An 18,961-nucleotide genomic window follows, 5' to 3' on the forward strand; every position below is an offset into this window, starting at 1 on the left:
GGGTGCTTGGAGAATGGCGCTGCCATTGCCCCAGTATAGCTAGTATAGTTGCCTCCAATATAGCTAGTATAGTTGCCCTTAGTGTAGGTAATATAGTTGCCCCAGTATAGCTAGTATAGTTGCCCCCAGTATAGCTAGTACAGTTGCCCTCAGTATAGCTAGTATAGTTGCCCCCAATGAAGTTAGTATAGTTGCCCCAGTATAGTTAGTATAGTTGCCCCAGTATAGCTAGTATGGTCGCCCCCAGCCAGTATAGCTAGTATAGTTGCCCCCAGACAGTATAGCTAGTATAGTTGCCCCCAGCCTGTACAGTTAGTATAGTTGCCCCCAGCCAGTATAGCTAGTATAGTTGCCCCCAGCCAGGATAGCTGCCCCCAGTATAGCTAGTATAGTTGCCCCAGCCAGTATAGCTAGTATAGTTGCCCCAGCCAGTATAGTTGCCCCCAGTATAGCTAGTATAGTTTAGTTGACCCCAGTATAGCTAGTATAGTTTAGTTGCCCCCAGTATAGCTAATATAGTTGCCCCCAGTAAGTATAGTTGTCCCCAGTATAGCTAGTATAGTTGCCCCCAGTAAGCTAGTATAGTTGCCCCCAGTATGGCTAGTATAGTTGCCCCCAGTATGGCTAGTATAGTTGCCCCCAGTAAGCTAGTATAGTTGCCCCCAGTAAGCTAGTATGGTTGCCCCCAGTAAGCTAGTATAGTTGCCCCCAGTAAGCTAGTATAGTTGCCACCAATATGTATAGTTGCCCCCAGTAAGCTAGTATAGTTGCCCCCAGTAAGCTAGTATAGTTGCCCCCAATATGTATAGTTGCCCCCAGTAAGCTAATATAGTTGCCCCCAGTAAGCTAATACAGTTGCCCCCAGTAAGCTAGCACAGTTGCCCCCAGTAAGCTAGTATAGTTGCCCCCAGTAAGCTAGTATAGTTGCCCCCAGTGTAGGTGCCCCAGGAGTGGGAAGCAGGGCTAGATGGTGGGGCTGTGGAGGGGTCCCTCACCTGGGACCCCTCCTTCTGCCTCTTTCTCCCCCTCTAGAATAGCGGCGACAAGTGCGGGGCGGCCAAAGGCGTACAGAGAATTACTCACCTAATCTCCGCGATCCAAGCGTCATGACGTTACAGGTCTCCGCCTCCAATGCCGCCCACTGTGCTTCCGCTAATCAGGAAGCACAGTGGACGGCATTGAAGACGGAGACCTGTAACGTCATGACGCTGCGCTCCACGCTTGGAACGCGGAAATCGGGTGAGTAATTGTCCATAAGCCTCCGGCCGCCCCGCACTTGTCGCCGCTATTCTGGAGGGGGAGAGAGAGGCAGAAGGAGAGGTCCCAGGTGAGGGAGGGGGGGATATGTCCCCCCTCCCCACCGCTGCCTCCACAGCCCCTCCTTCTAGCCCTGCTTCCCCCTCCTGCTGTGCTGCGGTGGGGGGTCGTGGCGACACCCCCCTGGGTGTCTGACACCCGGTGCGCCACGCCCCCCTGCGCCCTATGGTAGGGACGCCACTGCCTTGCAGCCACTTACGGAGCCTCCGGTCCCCCGCTGCCAGCTAGTTTCGTTTTCGCTGACAGGGAGTCACCGGGCTTTCTGTGCCTGCGCAAGCCTGGCCATGCGTATCCTTCTTCATGTTCCCGTCCTCAATAGCGTCCTGCATAAGACGCAGAATGCTATTGCGGACGGGAGCGCAAAGAAAAATGTGCGTGGCCAGGCCTGTCGGACCTGTCAGTGAAAACGAAACTAGCTGGTGGCAGGGGCCCGGAGGCTTCATGAGTGACTGCCAGGGCACAGGACAGCTGGAGGAGGCTGGTAGAAGCCCCAGGAAAGTAAAACTGATTTTTTTATTTCTGGCTTAAGTGTCCCTTTAAGATAGTAAGGATAGAAATAATATGTTCATAGGTCATCATTTATCTGAAAAGGAGCTGAGTTAAGTCAAAGGATGGCAATAGTATAAGAGAGGGCAACTTCAAACTTAAATTTCAGGCCATTAAAAAATGTTCTGTTTAGGATTTTATCTATGGATACAATTGTTTATCCCATCAGTTTATTCAGGTTCAAAGCAAAATTCCAACTAAAATTTTATATTTATCTACAAATTGTCTTTTCTGCACGTAGCAAGTGAAAATGTAATAAAAAGTAGTAATTTTTTGCAGCTTGTTTTTCGTACTGTTTTTCTTACTTGGGGGCAGAAAAGATAATTTATTGATAAGATGTGGAAACGTCTCCCATGATAAAACTCAGTATAAAGACCTCTGAATTGTGTGACTGAACTGTGCACTTGCCTGCCAGCCTAGCTTCTTCTGGCCTATCTTTTATGTACCAAAGGAGGTTTTGGGATTTGTCTTTGGCTCTAATTGGTGTCTGAAAACCATATATGGTATATCTGCTTCTGGGACCTGTGGCAGCTTATGTGGTCAGGCTTTTTTTTGTGGTTTTAAATGTCATGGTTATGTGTATTGTTTTATGATGGATTGAAGTTTGTATCACAATCAGAGGCGTAGCTAGGGTTTTCAGCGCCCGGGGACAAAGACTATTAATGCGCCCCCTAAGGTGAAGGGTCGTGACCAAATGTGAGCGTGATTATGGGTGCTCCACATTTGGTCACGCCCCTTCAAATGTACATGGAGGTTAGCAGGCTCACGCTCACCCACCCTCCCTCAGTATGTACCTTCCAGCATGTTCCAAGACAAATTCAGCAATCATGAGCCCCCCCATCAAGACAAATTCCGCAATCATGAGTAAACATGAGGCCCCCAACATGACCAACTCAGCAATCATGAGGCCCCCAACATGACCAACTCAGCAATCATGAGGCCCCCAACATGACCAACTCAGCAATCATGAGGCCCCCAACAAGACAAATTTAGCAATCCTGAGGCCCCCAACAAGACAAATTCAGCAATCATGAGGCCCCTAACAAGACAAATTCAACAATCATGAGGCCCCTAACAAGACAAATTCAGCGATCTTGAGGCCCCCAACAAATCATGAGGCCCCCAACAAGACAAATTCAGTAACCATGAGGCCCCCAACAAGACAAATTCAGCAGTCATGAGGCACATAAATAGACAGCATTTCACATAAATAGGCAGAATGCCCCCTTAATATGGTAGACACCTCTCACCTGGCAGCAGTTCCCCAAAATACACTCAATCTGACAGCAGTGCTTCCCCCAAAATAGGTAGCCCCAGGTCTATAGGTGTCCCCAGAATAGGTGGCCAGCAGTATAGATGTCCCCAGAACAGGTAGCCAGGGGTAGAGATGTCCACAGAACAGGTAGCCAGGGGTATATGTGCCCAGTATATGTAGGCAGGGGTATGTGTCCCCAGTATATGTAGCCAGAGGTATATGTGCCCAGTATATGTAGCCAGGGGTATATATGCCCAGTATATGTAGCCAGGGGTATATATGCCCAGTATATGTAGCCAGGGGTATATGTACCCAGTATATGTAGTTAGGGTTATATGTGCCCAGTATATGTAGGCAGGGGTATATGTGCCCAGAGTAGGTAGCCAGGAGTATATGCCCAGTATATGTAGGCAGGGGTATATGTGCCCAGAGTAGGTAGCCAGGGGTATGTGCCCAGAGTAGGTAGCCAGGGGAATATGTGCCCAGAGTAGGTAGCCAGGGGTATATGTGCCCTGAGTAGGTAGCCAGGGGTATATGTGCCCAGAGTAGGTAGCCAGGGGTATATGCCAGTATATGTAGGCAGGGGTATATGTGCCCTGAGTAGGTAGCCAGGGGTATATGTGCCCAGAGTAGGTAGCCAGGGGTATATGCCCAGTATATGTAGGCAGGGGTATATGTGCCAAGAGTAGGTAGCCAGGGGTATATGTGCCCAGAGTAGGTAGCCAGGGGTATATGTGCCCAGAGTAGGTAGCCAGGGGTATATGTGCCCAGAGTAGGTAGCCAGGGGTATATGCCCAGTATATGTAGGCAGGGGTATATGTGCCCAGAGTAGGTAGCCAGGGGTATATGTGCCCAGAGTAGGTAGCCAGGGGTATATATGCCCAGAGTAGGTAGCCAGGGGTATATGTGCCCAGAGTAGGTAGCCAGGGGTATATGTGCCCAGAGTAGGTAGCCAGGGGTATATGTGCCCAGAGTAGGTAGCCAGGGGTATATGCCCAGTATATGTAGGCAGGGGTATATGTGCCAAGAGTAGGTAGCCAGGGGTATATGTGCCCAGAGTAGGTAGCCAGGGGTATATGTGCCCAGAGTAGGTAGCCAGGAGTATATGTGCCCAGAGTAGGTAGCCAGGGGTATATGTGCCCAGAGTAGGTAGCCAGGGGTATATGTGCCCAGAGTAGGTAGCCAGGGGTATATGTGCCCAGAGTAGGTAGCCAGGGGTATATGCCCAGAGTAGGTAGCCAGGGGTATATGTGCCCAGAGTAGGTAGCCAGGGGTATATGTGCCCAGAGTAGGTAGCCAGGGGTATATGTGCCCAGAGTAGGTAGCCAGGGGTATATGCCCAGTATATGTAGGCAGGGGTATATGTGCCAAGAGTAGGTAGCCAGGGGTATATGTGCCCAGAGTAGGTAGCCAGGGGTATATGTGCCCAGAGTAGGTAGCCAGGGGTATATGTGCCCAGAGTAGGTAGCCAGGGGTATATGCCCAGTATATGTAGGCAGGGGTAAATGTGCCCAGAGTAGGTAGCCAGGGGTATATGTGCCCAGAGTAGGTAGCCAGGGGTATATGTGCCCAGAGTAGGTAGCCAGGGGTATATGTGCCCAGAGTAGGTAGCCAGGGGTATATGCCCAGTATATGTAGGCAGGGGTATATGTGCCAAGAGTAGGTAGCCAGGGGTATATGTGCCCAGAGTAGGTAGCCAGGGGTATATGTGCCCAGAGTAGGTAGCCAGGAGTATATGTGCCCAGAGTAGGTAGCCAGGGGTATATGTGCCCAGAGTAGGTAGCCAGGGGTATATGTGCCCAGAGTAGGTAGCCAGGGGTATATGTGCCCAGAGTAGGTAGTCAGGTCTGGTGTCCCCCTCCCCAGCAGGAGGGGAGCAGCGCAGAGAAGAGCTGCTCTCCCTTCCTCGCTGTCCCCTCCAATGTCCGGGTGGCTGGCAGCGGCGGGCGGAACTTACCTCCGTCTCGTCGCAGCGCCGGATGGATCTGCCACTACTCTGGTCTGGTCCAGACCAGAGCAGCGGCTGCGCACCTGAACTTCCGCCCGGCGCTGGAGCGAGACGGAGGTGAGTTCCGCCCGCCGCTGCCAGCCCAGCCACCCGGACATTGGAGGGGACAGCGAGGGAGGGAGAGCACCTAAGGTGAGGGAAGGAGGGGGGATATGGCCCCCCTTCCCCACCGTCCGCACAGCTCTCCCTCTTCTCTGCGCTGCTCCCCTCACCCGCCGGGAAAACCCCCCCCCCCCCCAAAAAAAACCCGCAGCTCAGCCAGGCGGAGGGCGCCCTTGGGGACCAGGCGCCCCGGGGCACTTGTCCTACCCCGACCCCCCCTAGCTCCGCGCCTGATCACAATTGCAATTCAACAAAACTATATGGCAGTGTTTGTAATCCCACGCAAGTCAATGCCTTGACAGGCAATGTGGTGACCTGGTAGCGAAAAAACCCACACGTCATGTCTGAGTGCAGCCACGCTCAGATGTTCCTGATCAGGGTGGGTGCCTCTGATCTGCTTGTGAAGAGCGCTAGCAAGCACCTGACCAGTGCAAAGGAACAGCTGACAACGTGGCGGAGTCACTGTCAGAATCAGAATCATTTTATTTTCCCAGCATGACTGGGTCATGCCCGGAATGGGATTTGACACAAACAGGACTTGAGTAAGAGGTAGCAGAGATAGATGGGACACACAATATACAGTAGAGTAAATATAATATACAGCAGTGTAAACAGACACATGGAAGAGGAAGTAACTCAATATACAATTTGTTGTTTTTAACAGCGACCAACAATCGAAACCCTGGGGGTTGAGGTTTCAGGAAGAGAGTTCAAGACTTAACCACCAAGAGGAACAAACTGTTCCTATGCAATGAGTTCCTGGTGGGGGTGGCCTGTGACCTCCGGCCTGATGGGAACTGATAGAAGAAGGAGTGGCTTGAGTGTGAGGGATAATTGGCAATCCTTAATGCTTTGGAGCGCAGTCTGGAGTTGTAGAAGTGGTCCAGTTGGGGGAGGGGTTTCCCAATGATCTTCACCACTGATCTAATGACCCTCTGTAGTTTGTGTCTGTTGCTAGCAGAGGAGCTGGCAAGCCAGACCAAGATGGAAGAACAGAGAACTTTGGCCTTGATTCATCAAGCTGCACTGCTAAAGCAGCTCAGATTAATGTTGTCGTGTAGTGCGCACTCTGTACGCCTTACATAGCAGCGCTCGCTGCCAGGTTAGTAGTGTGTCTTCTTTAGTTATGCGCATTGCTTCCTTAGCAATGCGTGCAACATTACCTGTGGGTGGCCCTGCTCGAGAGAATTATCACTACCGCGAATAAAGTTGTTATGTAAAGTAACACAGTAGCGGCCGCAAGTGAATTATCGTGGTAGTGATAATTCACTCGAGCAGGGCCACCCACAGTTAATGTTACGCTCATTGCTAAGGAAGCAATGTAAGTAAATAAGGAAGGCACGCTCCTTACATGGCAGCGAGCTCTGCTATAGCAACTTGATGAAAGTGGGAGGAGTCGGAATGGGAGTGAGCGCTCACGTGACCCCTGGACGCTGGACGGACAGATCCTAAGTAGCAGCAAGTCGCTGTGCACGGCGTGGAGACGATCAAGATGGCTGGCGGAGGTAACATTGGCAGAGGCTCGCCCTACGAGCTGGAGCACTGCTAACAAACCCACAGAGCCACATGGATTACTGATCGATACAGTAGGGGAACACTGTCGGGCAGTCAAGGACAAGGAGCCGTGAGTAAACAGCCACAGCCCTATGGGGAAGTTGCACGCTGAGAAGAAAAGTTGATTGTCATGTTGAAACAGGGCTGGTTCACACGTTGTCATGGGCATTTTCTCTGCAGTTAAGTGAGCATAGAGCATAAAGTATAAGTGTTATACAGCTAGAGGCAACATTGTGAAGTGAACTGGAATACATTACAGATGTCAGCAAGTGTGATGGAAGTCAGCAAGTTTACCATAGGTGTTTACAGTGACTAAGAAGAGGAGTTGGAGCTCAGTGTTTTTCGGAGTGTACTTGGCGGTACCTGCAGCTGTTTTTTGAGGCCTCTGTGGTGTGCGTCAATGGTGGGTCCACAGACAATCAGACCATATCGGTGGCAGGGGCGATCTGCATAGGCCAAGGCTGGGCGATCGCCTTCTGCAGTTACCTAATGGTGATTGGTGGAATTTACTGTGAAGGAGCGCTCCCTCCCATTCCATTGTGTTTTTAAGTGGTTTTATATTGGGGAAAACCGAGTCACTCATGACTGCAAATTTTTGTATCAATAAAGTTTTTTCATAAGCACAGGTAGGGCTATTGGTTTTAATTCATTACATGATCTCCACTTTACCAGGTAGGCCCTCCTCCCATTCTAGGGAGTAGTGCTATTGAATGTAAGGGTCAGCTCGCACTCAAGGTTTATATATATGATAGAAGAAGGAGTGGCTTGAGTGCGAGGGATAATTGGCAATCCTCAATGCTTTGGAGCACAGTCTGGAGTTGTAGAAGAGGTCCAGTTGGGGGAGGGGTTTCCCAATGATCTTCACCACTGATCTAATGACCCTCTGTAGTTTGTGTCTGTTGCTAGCAGAGGAGCTGGCAAGCCAGACCAAGATGGAAGAACAGAGAACTTTGGCCTTGATTCATCAAGCTGCGCTGCTAAAGCAGCTCAGATTAATGTTGTCGTGTAGTGCGCACTATGTACGCCTTACATAGCAGCGCTCGCTGCCAGGTTAGTAGTGTGTCTTCTTTAGTTATGCACATTGCTTCCTTAGCAATGCGTGCAACATTAAGGGCCCGTTCAGATCAGAAATGCGGATGGTCATGCGTGCGGAACGCGTGCGGACCGCAACGCGTACGAACGCATGGCCATCCGCGTTTGTGTGCGTTGCGTGGCTGATCCCATCACTGAAAAGTAAATGGGACAGCCACGCGTTTTTGCAAAATCTGCGTGCAGCATGCGTTCCCGGACCGCACAGGTCCGGAACGCATGCAGTGTGAACATCAGACATTGCACTCTATGCAATGTCTGATGTCGTGCGTTTTGGCCACCTGCACGCGTTTCCAAAACGCGGCTGGAAACGCGTGCAGTGTGAACGGGCCCTAACTGTGGGTGGCCCTGCTCGAGAGAATTATCACTACCGCGAATAAAGTTGTTATGTAAAGTAACACAGTAGCGGCCGCAAGTGAATTATCGTGGTAGTGATAATTCACTCGAGCAGGGCCACCCACAGTTAATGTTACACTCATTGCTAAGGAAGCAATGTAAGTAAATAAGGAAGGCACGCTCCTTACATGGCAGCGAGCTCTGCTATAGCAACTTGATGAAAGTGGGAGGAGTCGGAATGGGAGTGAGCGCTCACGTGACCCCTGGACGCTGGACGGACAGATCCTAAGTCGCAGCAAGTCGCTGTGCACGGCGTGGAGACGATCAAGTTGGCTGGCGGAGGTAACATTGGCAGAGGCTCGCCCTACGAGCTGGAGCACTGCTAACAAACCCACAGAGCCACATGGATTACTGATCGATACAGCAGGGGAACACTGTCAGGCAGTCAAGGACAAGGAGCCGTGAGTAAACAGCCACAGCCCTATGGGGGAAAAGTTGATTGTCATGTTGAAACAGGGCTGGTTCACACGTTGTCATGGGCATTTTCTCTGCAGTTAAGTGAGCATAGAGCATAAAGTATAAGTGTTATACAGCTAGAGGCAACATTGTGAAGTGAACTGGAACACATTACAGATGTCAGCAAGTGTGATGGAAGTCAGCAAGTTTACCATAGGTGTTTACAGTGACTAAGAAGAGGAGTTGGAGCTCAGTGTTTTTCGGAGTGTACTTGGCGGTACCTGCAGCTGCTTTTTGAGGCCTCTGTGGTGTGCGTCGGTGGTGGGTCCACAGACAATCAGACCATATCGGTGGCAGGGGCGATCTGCATAGGCCAAGGCTGGGCGATTGCCTTCTGCAGTTACCTAATGGGGATTGGTGGAATTTACTGTGAAGGAGAGCTCCCTCCCATTCCATTGTGTTTTTAAGTGGTTTTATATTGGGGGAAACCGAGTCACTCATGACTGCAAATTTTTGTATCAATAAAGTTTTTTCATAAGCACAGGTAGGACTACTGGTTTTAATTCATTACATGATCTCTACTTTACCAGGTAGGCCCTCCTCCCATTCTAGGGAGTAGTACTATTGAATGTAAGGGTCAGCTCGCACTCAAGGTTTATATATATATATAGTAGAAGAAGGAGTGGCTTGAGTATGAGGGATAATTGGCAATCCTTAATGCTTTGGAGCACAGTCTGGAGTTGTAGAAGAGGTCCAGTTGGGGGAGGGGTTTCCCAATGATCTTCACCACTGATCTAAGGACCCTCTGTAGTTTGTGTCTGTTGCTAGCAGAGGAGCTGGCAAGCCAGGCCAAGATGGAAGAACAGAGAACTTTGGCCTTGATTCATCAAGCTGCACTGCTAAAGCAGCTCAGATTAATGTTGTCGTGTAGTGCGCACTCTGTACGCCTTACATAGCAGCGCTCGCTGCCAGGTTAGTAGTGTGTCTTCTTTAGTTATGCGCATTGCTTCCTTAGCAATGCGTGCAACATTACCTGTGGGTGGCCCTGCTCGAGAGAATTATCACTACCGCGAATAAAGTTGTTATGTAAAGTAACACAGTAGCGGCCGCAAGTGAATTATCGTGGTAGTGATAATTCACTCGAGCAGGGCCACCCACAGTTAATGTTACGCTCATTGCTAAGGAAGCAATGTAAGTAAATAAGGAAGGCACGCTCCTTACATGGCAGCGAGCTCTGCTATAGCAACTTGATGAATCAAGCCCTTTGTCTTCAGCCTCCCATGTTAAAATTGTCTTAATTGAGCCAGGCCTAGGGTGTCTAATGCGTTCCACTGTTTTATGTGCTGCTGTCTTTGCCAGTCCAAGAAATTTCCCCATGCCTGTCTGATTAGGAGATGATGGGCCATATGCAATTCACTTTTTCTCCTGAGTTTTCTCCTATGAGATAATTTTTAATCTTCACTTTAAAATAACTTTTTAGCACTTTGCGATGGAAAAAGTACCAAAAATTAGATGAAAAAGTACTGTCATAACTATTTGGAGTATTCCTTTGTTTGCTGATGGTGTAAAAAACATTTTATTTACAAGTTGTGAAAATATTAACTTAGATAAAACTAAGGAGAAAAAGTGAATTGCATATGGCCCCATGCGTATTCATAACTGTGAGAGTTTCCAAAAGAGCTTCTAACCTCTTGCCACACCATCTAAAACTGAAATATTTTTTTTCCTGGAACTAAACTTCAATGGCTTATTATCCTAAGGAGGGAAGTCAGTGTGCCAACATCGAATTTCAGACTCTGGAAAACTTTGTGCAGTGTATTGTGTAACCCACGCTTTCCCTATCAGGATTGTTCCTTTCTGCCTGTGGGATCCACATGACTCAAAACTCACTATTTTCTTTCACAGGTCTATTGTTGGAATTCCAATTTGTGAATGTCTCATCCAGCTGCAAACAAATGAGACTTATCACATCAGCGTCAGAGCTGTGAATGTGGGTGGGCCCAGCGAGAGCAGCACATCGGTTTCCATTCACACCACAGGTATTTAGATAATACTATTAGTGTAGTAGGAGGCTAGCTTGTACCACTAACTATGCTATTGTTACACAAACATTTATCACACATACATTCAAACTTCCAATATTAATTAAAGGGGAAAACCTGCCATGACAAATGCACACCGTAGAACCATATGATAAAACAATAATGTTATTTCCTTTATATACTGTAAAAAAACAGTTTGAAAAGATTAAAATAGGAAAACAGGAAATGATCTAAACACGTCTTACTGTGCCCAAAGTCAAGCACTGTGCAAAGGGCAGATCCCAATGATGACAAAACAGCGTACGACTTACCTGCATAGTGCAGGCAGCTTATTCTTTTGTAAAGAATAAAAGGAATACTGATAATCTACCATGAGGAGATGGACTAGTTGAAAAATATTTATAGTGCATTACACTCTAAGAGAAATCGGCATTTTATATGTATGTATTTTTAATTTTTCAACTGGTCCTTTAAAGAGGAACTATAATGACATAACGTATAATAGAACATAAATAGTTTAGGATAATAATTGTCACCTTAACTTTCCTGGTTTCAGTGTTAGAAATGCTTCTTATAGCTATCGGTTGTTGTATAATGATATATTTACCCCCACTCTCCCAGTGATGGGCCTGTGTAGCTACAAACCGATCGGAATGCTCATGCTTTCCCCTCCAGTGATGGGCCTGTGTAGCTACAAACCGATCAGAATGCTCATGCTTTCCCCTGTCCATCCCCAAAAACACCTGCAACAGACAGGTAACTAACAGTTGGATCAGTGGAAGAAGGGAACCTGGTCTTATGATGAATCGTGATTGTTTTGAAGGTCATATGAATATTATTTTGACACATACCACCTACCTAAAGATTGTTGCAGACCATGTACGTTCCTTGATGTCAATGTTATTCTCGGACTTAAACATCTTGGAGCCAGAAACCACAAGACAACAGAAGTTTTGTGGAGTCCATGCCTCAATGGATCAGAACGGTTTTCACTACACAATATTAGATAGGTGGTTGCAATGTTTTGGTTGATCAGCGTATGCCCATATACATACGGTGTATATAATGCACAGTAGGCTGACATTTTTTGACATTCTAATGGCTATGCAACAATAGATTGAATCAGAGCTATAGTATTAGAGGATCTTACTGTTTGCACAATGCATCCTGTACCCAGATTCCAGTTTACACACATGCACTTATTATGATTAAGTCCTGCTATTAAAGCAAACTGACTGTGATGAAAAGCAAGTTAGATACTTACCTCAGTAAGTTGAAGCCTCTGGATGGCAGAGGGGTTCCCAAGATCCTTGTAGAGCTCTCTGTTCCAGTGAAAGTGCCCTCTTCATCTTCTGGCCTCGCTCCTGGCCATGGCTGAGGCTTCCCACTACTACATTTACTTTTTTTTTTTTTATTTCAGGTACACTTTACAGAAAATAAGCTTGAAGCTCTTTTTTCACATTTAGTCTTTTCAGCATTAATAGAGGCCACAGTGCCATCATGTGTAGGAAGATTTCCATAAAAAATACACGGTTATAAAGCAGCATCACAGTATTATTTGCTGGTAGTCAGCGCAGCCATTGCCTGGACTATATCAGGACTTGGCAATGAGCGGTTAGTAAATGTGCAGTGGGCCATTACATGGTCACAAGCGGTGTGATCTTTCTCCACAGAGATTGTGGCTGGAGATGTTTCTGCATCTCATTGGATTGCCTAGGATCACTGCTCATTGCAGCTTTAGCAAATCAGGCCCTACATGTACTAACTAGAGCCCAATATTAATTTGTACACTGAATTCTACTCCTAAATCCATGTCATTTCTGTAGGGACATTTTTCTACCTCAACGAAGACACAGCTCATCCACTGCTCTCCATTTCTGAGGATGGATTTACCATTTCTTGTGAACAGGAAGAAAGTTTAGAGGATTTGCCTTATCATTGCAATAATTTCTCAAGGTATTGTCCTCAGAATTACAAAGTAACTACTTAACAGTTTGAAACTCAACTCCAACTAAAATGGTTTTTTTTTAAGATTTGGAAAGAATGTGCAGACATGGACCATCCGTCAGGTTGTCATTGACATCTGTGTCCAACCGAAACTTCAGGCTCGTACACACGTCTGATAAAAGGCAACGACGGGTCCGTCGTCACCTCCCGCTGGGCGGGTTTTCAGCAGACAGTACAGCGTGTGTACGGTCTGTCGGTGGACTGTCCACCGACAGACTGTACACACGGTGTACTGTCTGCTGAAAACCCGCCCAGCGGGAGGTGATGACGGACCCGTCGTTGCCTTTCATCAGACGTGTGTATGAGCCTTACCCCTCACTTCCTGTTCCTTAAAGAGATTCTTACACAGGAAGTGATTAATTTTTGCTCTGGTGGGGACACAGACAGGTTCTAACGTTTCTCCAGTCCAGCCAAAACTGAAATTGGTTAGTTATTTTGAAGCTGAATACTAACCTTTTTCTTTATTTTTAGGGGGGTAAAGCATCTTGATAGTATTTGAGACTGGACGACAGATGACATTAAAACACCACTCTAGCCCCAGGGCTGCTATATAGCATAGAGGGCACTGCGGTGAACGGAGGTCCTTGGATAGATATTTTTTACACTGACGCTTCCATAATTGTGAACCTGTAATTATGTATTCTGCACAGATACTGTATTTTCTGGCTTCCTCCAATAATCAAAGAACATGGTGCTAGATTAATTAGCTTCTCCCAAGAAAAAGACAGGCTTCGTGTTTTTACGTGTTTCAGAGGTTCACAAAGTGGGTGCTGCAGAATCCTGAGGTATAGTGGCAAAATTCTAGGGTTATTGCTGCTGCCAGGCTGATCTCCAGCTCCCTCCCCCAAGGTCATTCACGTGAGTGTTGTGTCCTGTATCACTATAGTGAGCAGAGCGCTAATGGGGCACTGACCTTAAAGGGAACCTAAACTGAGAAGGATATAGATTTTTCCTTTTAAAATAATATCACTTGCCTGACTCTTCTGCTGATCCCGTGTCTCTAATACTTTTAGCCACAGCCCCTCAACAAGCATGCAGATCAGGTGCTCTGACTGAAGTCTGGATTAGCTGCATGCTGTTTTCAGGTGTGTGATTCAGCTACTACTGCAGCCAAAGGGATCAGGACTGCCAAGGAAATGTTATTGTTTAAAAAGAAACATCCATATCCCTCTCAGTTTAGGTTCCCTTTAAAGGACAACTGAAGCGAGAGAGATATGGAGGCTGCCATATTTATTTCCTTTTCAGCAATTTCAGTTCCCTGGCTATCCTGATGATCCTCTGCCTCTGATATGTTTAGCCATAGACCATGAACAAGCATGCAGCAAATCATTATTGTCAGATCTGACAAGACTAGCTGCATGCCTGTTTCTGGTGTTATTTAGACACTGCTCCGGCCAAGTAGATCAGAAGGGCTGCCAGGCAACTGGTATTGTTTAAAATGAAATTAATATGGCATATTGTTCTCACTTCATGGGTGAGCATCTTAATTAGAGAAAGCAGGAATGGAGACCATAATAAAGGAGCACCTATGGGAGCACTAAACTGAATGGATCACGATACTGGGCACTATAATGAGGGGCACTATAATGAATTAATCACTGTGGGGTGCACTGAAATGAGGGAACACTAATGAGAGGCACTATATTGAATGGGACAGTAACAGGGAGTATAAAAATGAGGTCAGCACTTAGGAGGACTCTATCATGAAGGGAATATGGAAGGGGGCAGTGAATTATTAACAGGTTGCAATGTAAATGGGAGGCACAATAGAAAGGTGAGTACTATTATATGGAATACTATAGGAGCACCATCATGAGTGGGAAACACTGACTGTAATGGGGGAACAAGGGACACATTACAGAAGCTGGCATACTGGGGGGAAAGTACTGCAATGGTGTGAGAAGCTTTGAGGGGCATCCAAAACTTGGAATGTACTTGGGGGAGGCGGGGCAACAGAAAACTGTAATACCAGTTGTATTGTGTGGCCACACCTGCATTGGGCACATGCTTAGAGGTGCTTAAAAAAATACCGAAACACTAGAATTGGCCATACATGATTCAATTTTGTTTTCATGACCAGAGAAATCTGATCAATTTTCCAGTTTAATCGAATAATCAGAAAAATCTAACCAATATACCATTCAGTTTTCCCAAAAATAACCAAAAAGATTGAATAAAACATTCCATTTTATATTTTTCCAATACATGTCAGTTGATTTTCATTTTAGAAAACAGAAATATAAATCTTTTTTTTCTTGCTAAAATAGGGTTTCTTTTTTATTTATTTTACAATCAATTAGTTTTATCATAGAGACAGGAACATTGATTATTTGATTGTATCGTGTTTGACCACCTAAACCGTACCATTTTGTAATGATTGATCAGTATGGACATTACATAGCAAGGTCCTTTAGATGTTTTCTGTACAACTCTGCAGTATATGTGAGCCCTATATACATTTTGGATGAAACAGTATTTTTTTTCTGCTGTTGCCTAGATGTATCGCTGTCCTGGGAAACCTGATACCCCTCAAAGGGAAGCATTACTGGGAGGTGGAAGTGGATGAGCGCACAGAATACAGGATTGGAGTAGCCTATGAAGATACGAACAGGAGTGCAGTTCTGGGAGCCAATAATAGTTCCTGGTGTCTGAGACACATCTGCACTCCAAAAAGGTAAAAGAAAGGATGCCATCCAGTAACCTAGAGCACAAGTCAATTGTTTCAGTAAAGCAATGCTAGCCATAAATGGACAAAGTCTCTCTGAATGCAAGACAATGAGACATCCAAATTCTGCACATATTGAAGCAGAGCCAGATTTACCATACTGATAAAGACAAAAGAAATACAGAGAGCCCAATATAGTGTAGTATGCAAAACAAGGGGTTGGAAATGAAAAGTATATAATGTATATACTCACAAACGTGGGTTACCGCCTAGGTAACCACTGTATAGGCAGGTGAGGAGATTAGACCTGTCCCCACTCAGTATTAAAAGTCACTCTCTGTAGATAAGGAAAAATGGGGATCAACCCTTTCCACCAGCAGTCAGAGGCACTATTCATGACCTTGAGACTATACTGTGTACTCCGATCTGTTTATTGCCCGAGGAAGCGGGAACATACCTGTGAAATGTGTTGCACTGTTTGTTTTGGAGTATATTAACCACTTGCCGACCGCACGCTTATACCGTGCGTCGGCAAAGTGGCAGCTGCAGGACCAGTGACGCAGTACTGCGTCGCCAGCTGCAGGCTGATTAATCAGGAAGCAGCCGCTCGCGCGAGCGGCTGCTTCCTGTCAATTCACGGCGGGGGGCTCCGTGAATAGCCTGCGGGCCGGCGATGGCGGCTCGCAGGCTAAATGTAAACACAAGCGGAAATAATCCGCTTTGTTTACATTGTACGCCGCTGCTGCGCAGCAGCGCCGTAAGGCAGATCGGCGATCCCCGGCCAATCAGCGGCCGGGGATCGCCGCCATGTGACGGGACGTCCTGTCACTGGCTGCACAGGACGGATAGCGTCCTGTGCAGCCCGGATCACCGGGGGGGGAGAGGTAGGAGAGGGAGGGGGGTGAATGTCGCCGCTGAGGGGGGCTTTGAGGTGCCCCCCCCGCAACTAGCCTGCACGCAGGAGCGATCAGACCCCCCCCTGCACATCATCCCCATAGGGGGGAAAAAAGGGGGGCGATCTGATCGCTCTGCGTGCACCCTGATCTGTGCTGGGGGCTGCAGAGCCCACCCAGCACAGATCACAACAAACAGCGCTGGTCCTTAAGGGGGGGTAAAGGGTGGGTCCTCCTTTTTGGCATTTGGAAACAGCTGTTATTTCCCACAATGCAACAAGGCTCCCGCAATTTGATGTCAGTACTTAGTTGCAGACATTACACTGTGGGAAGGGGTTTCACCCCAATATCAGCCATACAGAGCCCAGTGATGATCCGTTTGAGAAAAGGTAAAGATTTCTAGTGGGAAAGGGGGTATTGGCTACTGATTGGGATGAAGATCAATCCTTGGTTACAGTTCCTCTTTAATAATACTTACTTTTAATTAAAGTGGATCCGAAATATAGTTTACATAAAGTTTATAGGGCATTCCTCAAGCCAAATACTTTTTTCGGTTTGTTTTAATACCCTAATTCCCTATAAACTAAATAAGCCTCACCCACAGTTCCTCCAGCACCTATGCACTCTGAGACCCATGTAGCAAGGGCTTATGGGAGCTCAGTCTGGGCAGAAGGAGGAGGAGGTTACTAACCAGAGATTTTAGAGGCAGAGGTGAGGAGGGAGGAGGAGGAGAGGGGAGTGATGTTTTCACAGGTTGAGGGCTGGAGATGCAGAGCAGGTTTCCTGTGTGTAATGATTACAAGCAACATGGCTGCTCTTATTGTATCACAGGAAGAAATAATCCTATACAGTTGAAGCTGTTTGTAGCTAGATTTGTTGTGTAAACTATCTAAACTTTAGATAAGATGTATAGACAAGTTTCTTGTTATAGTTAGTTTTTCATCTTGATCCGCTTTAAAGGGACACTTAAGCCAAATAAAAAAAAATGAGTTTTACTCACCTGGGGCTTCTACCAGCCCCCTGAAGCTGTCCGGTGCCCACGTAGACTCGCTCCGATGCTCCTGGCCCCGCCGGCAGCCACTTCCGGTTTCGGCGACAGGAGCCGACAGGCCGGGAACGCGAGTGATTCTTCGCGTTCCTGGCTGTAATAGCGCCCTCTATGCTGTTATAGCATATAGCATATATCATATAACAGCATAGAGGGCGCTAATATGGCCAGGAACGGGAAGAATCACTCGCGTTCCCGGCCTGTCGGCTCCTGACGCCTGTAGTGGCTGCCGGCGGGGCCAGGAGCATCGGAGCGAGTCTACGTGGGCATCGGACAGCTTCGGGGGGCTGGTAGAAGCCCCAGGTGAGTAAAACTCATTTTTTTTATTTGGCTTAAGTGACCCTTTAAATCATTTAAAATGCTTTAAAAATGATACTTATTTGGAAACACAATGCAGGTTTACTTTTTGATCGTGAACTAGGGCAGCAAGTGAGCTTTACTGAAGTTATGCAGTTGTGGCTCACATAAAATGGTATGTGTTTTAAATATGCGGTGGGGGAAATATGCTCTATTTACCTTATCCAGGGTAGAAAAACAATGACAAACTGTCCATAAACCCTTTTCAAATATTTCATGCTATTTTCCTTTAATTTTATCACTCATCTCTCACCAGGCACAAATATGAGTTTTTGCACTGCGGGGTGTCTCCAGAAATCCGGATATCAATACCACCCAGGAGGATTGGAATCCTGCTAGATTATGACTGTGAGAGAGTATCCTTTTTCAACATGGACATTCAGCAGCACCTCTACTCATTTCAATGCCATTTTCGACACCTGGTACATCCCTGTTTCGCTCTGGAGAAACGAGGACGTTTGAGGATACATAATGGTATTCCTGTGCCCCATTCACTGATTGTACCTTAACAAGCCATAATATATTATGCAGTCATCCCTCAGAGATCTCACACTACAACATGAACTTTACTATCATGAACATTGGGAAGGTCTCATTCATTTTTTTTTAATCTGACCACCAATAAAGCTCACCAGGAATAGTAAGTGGGCTGATGTAAAAATAAATCTATGAAAACGCATGAAACCTAAGTTTTTAATTGAGTTATGTGATGTTAAAGTGTTACTGGCTTGGGCACTGACTAGGAATAACATTAAAATGTCTTTAATTCATCAAAAGTTGTCACCTGCAAAAGTTTAATCCAAGAAATAAATGGTGAACCGGTGACTTGGATAACAGCTCCATGAATAATGATGTTGTCTTTAAAGCTCTGTGTTTATTATGCAGCCTTACCCTGCATTGCAAGCACTTCAATAGATTCAGAAATGTTTCTGCTGTAATAAAACCTAACTCAGTCAGCCTGGCTCTATTTGTTCCATTGCAGACGAGAAGGAAGCTTGTCATCACCCATCCCACTTTCCTGCCCTTCAGTGATTGGGTGAAGGCAGTTCAGTGAGCTGCTGAAATATGATCTATGCTGTGCTCACATTTGTTAACAAAGCAAGCTAGCTATGACAGTGCAGTCTGAAGGAGAAAAAAGTAAGGGAGGAAATGACATCAGTATTGGCTTCAGTCAGAGGGAATTAAGATGGCACATGCCTGAAACAGAATTCTCTTTATTTACTATATAAAATTCACTGAGATCCAAAACGTGGACAGTACAATACATATGTTATGAGTAGAACAAT

At 46.6% G+C, this 18,961-nt stretch overlaps 1 protein-coding gene across 1 annotated transcript in view; it reads left to right on the forward strand.

Moving 5' to 3' along the window:
• FSD2 (fibronectin type III and SPRY domain containing 2) overlaps positions 1 to 18,631 on the forward strand; it is a 60,450-nt gene extending 41,819 nt beyond the window's left edge. The window contains exons 10-13 of the mRNA XM_068275369.1: positions 10,569 to 10,702; positions 12,532 to 12,661; positions 15,210 to 15,386; positions 17,932 to 18,631. Of these exons, the coding sequence (XP_068131470.1) occupies positions 10,569 to 10,702; positions 12,532 to 12,661; positions 15,210 to 15,386; positions 17,932 to 18,184 (694 nt within the window). The 3' untranslated portion in view covers positions 18,185 to 18,631. The remainder of the gene's footprint in view (positions 1 to 10,568; positions 10,703 to 12,531; positions 12,662 to 15,209; positions 15,387 to 17,931) is intronic.
• Positions 18,632 to 18,961: the final 330 nt, after the last annotated feature.

Source organism: Hyperolius riggenbachi, chromosome 3 (assembly GCF_040937935.1).
Source record: "Hyperolius riggenbachi isolate aHypRig1 chromosome 3, aHypRig1.pri, whole genome shotgun sequence".
In the NCBI taxonomy this organism is placed as follows: domain Eukaryota; kingdom Metazoa; phylum Chordata; class Amphibia; order Anura; family Hyperoliidae; genus Hyperolius; species Hyperolius riggenbachi.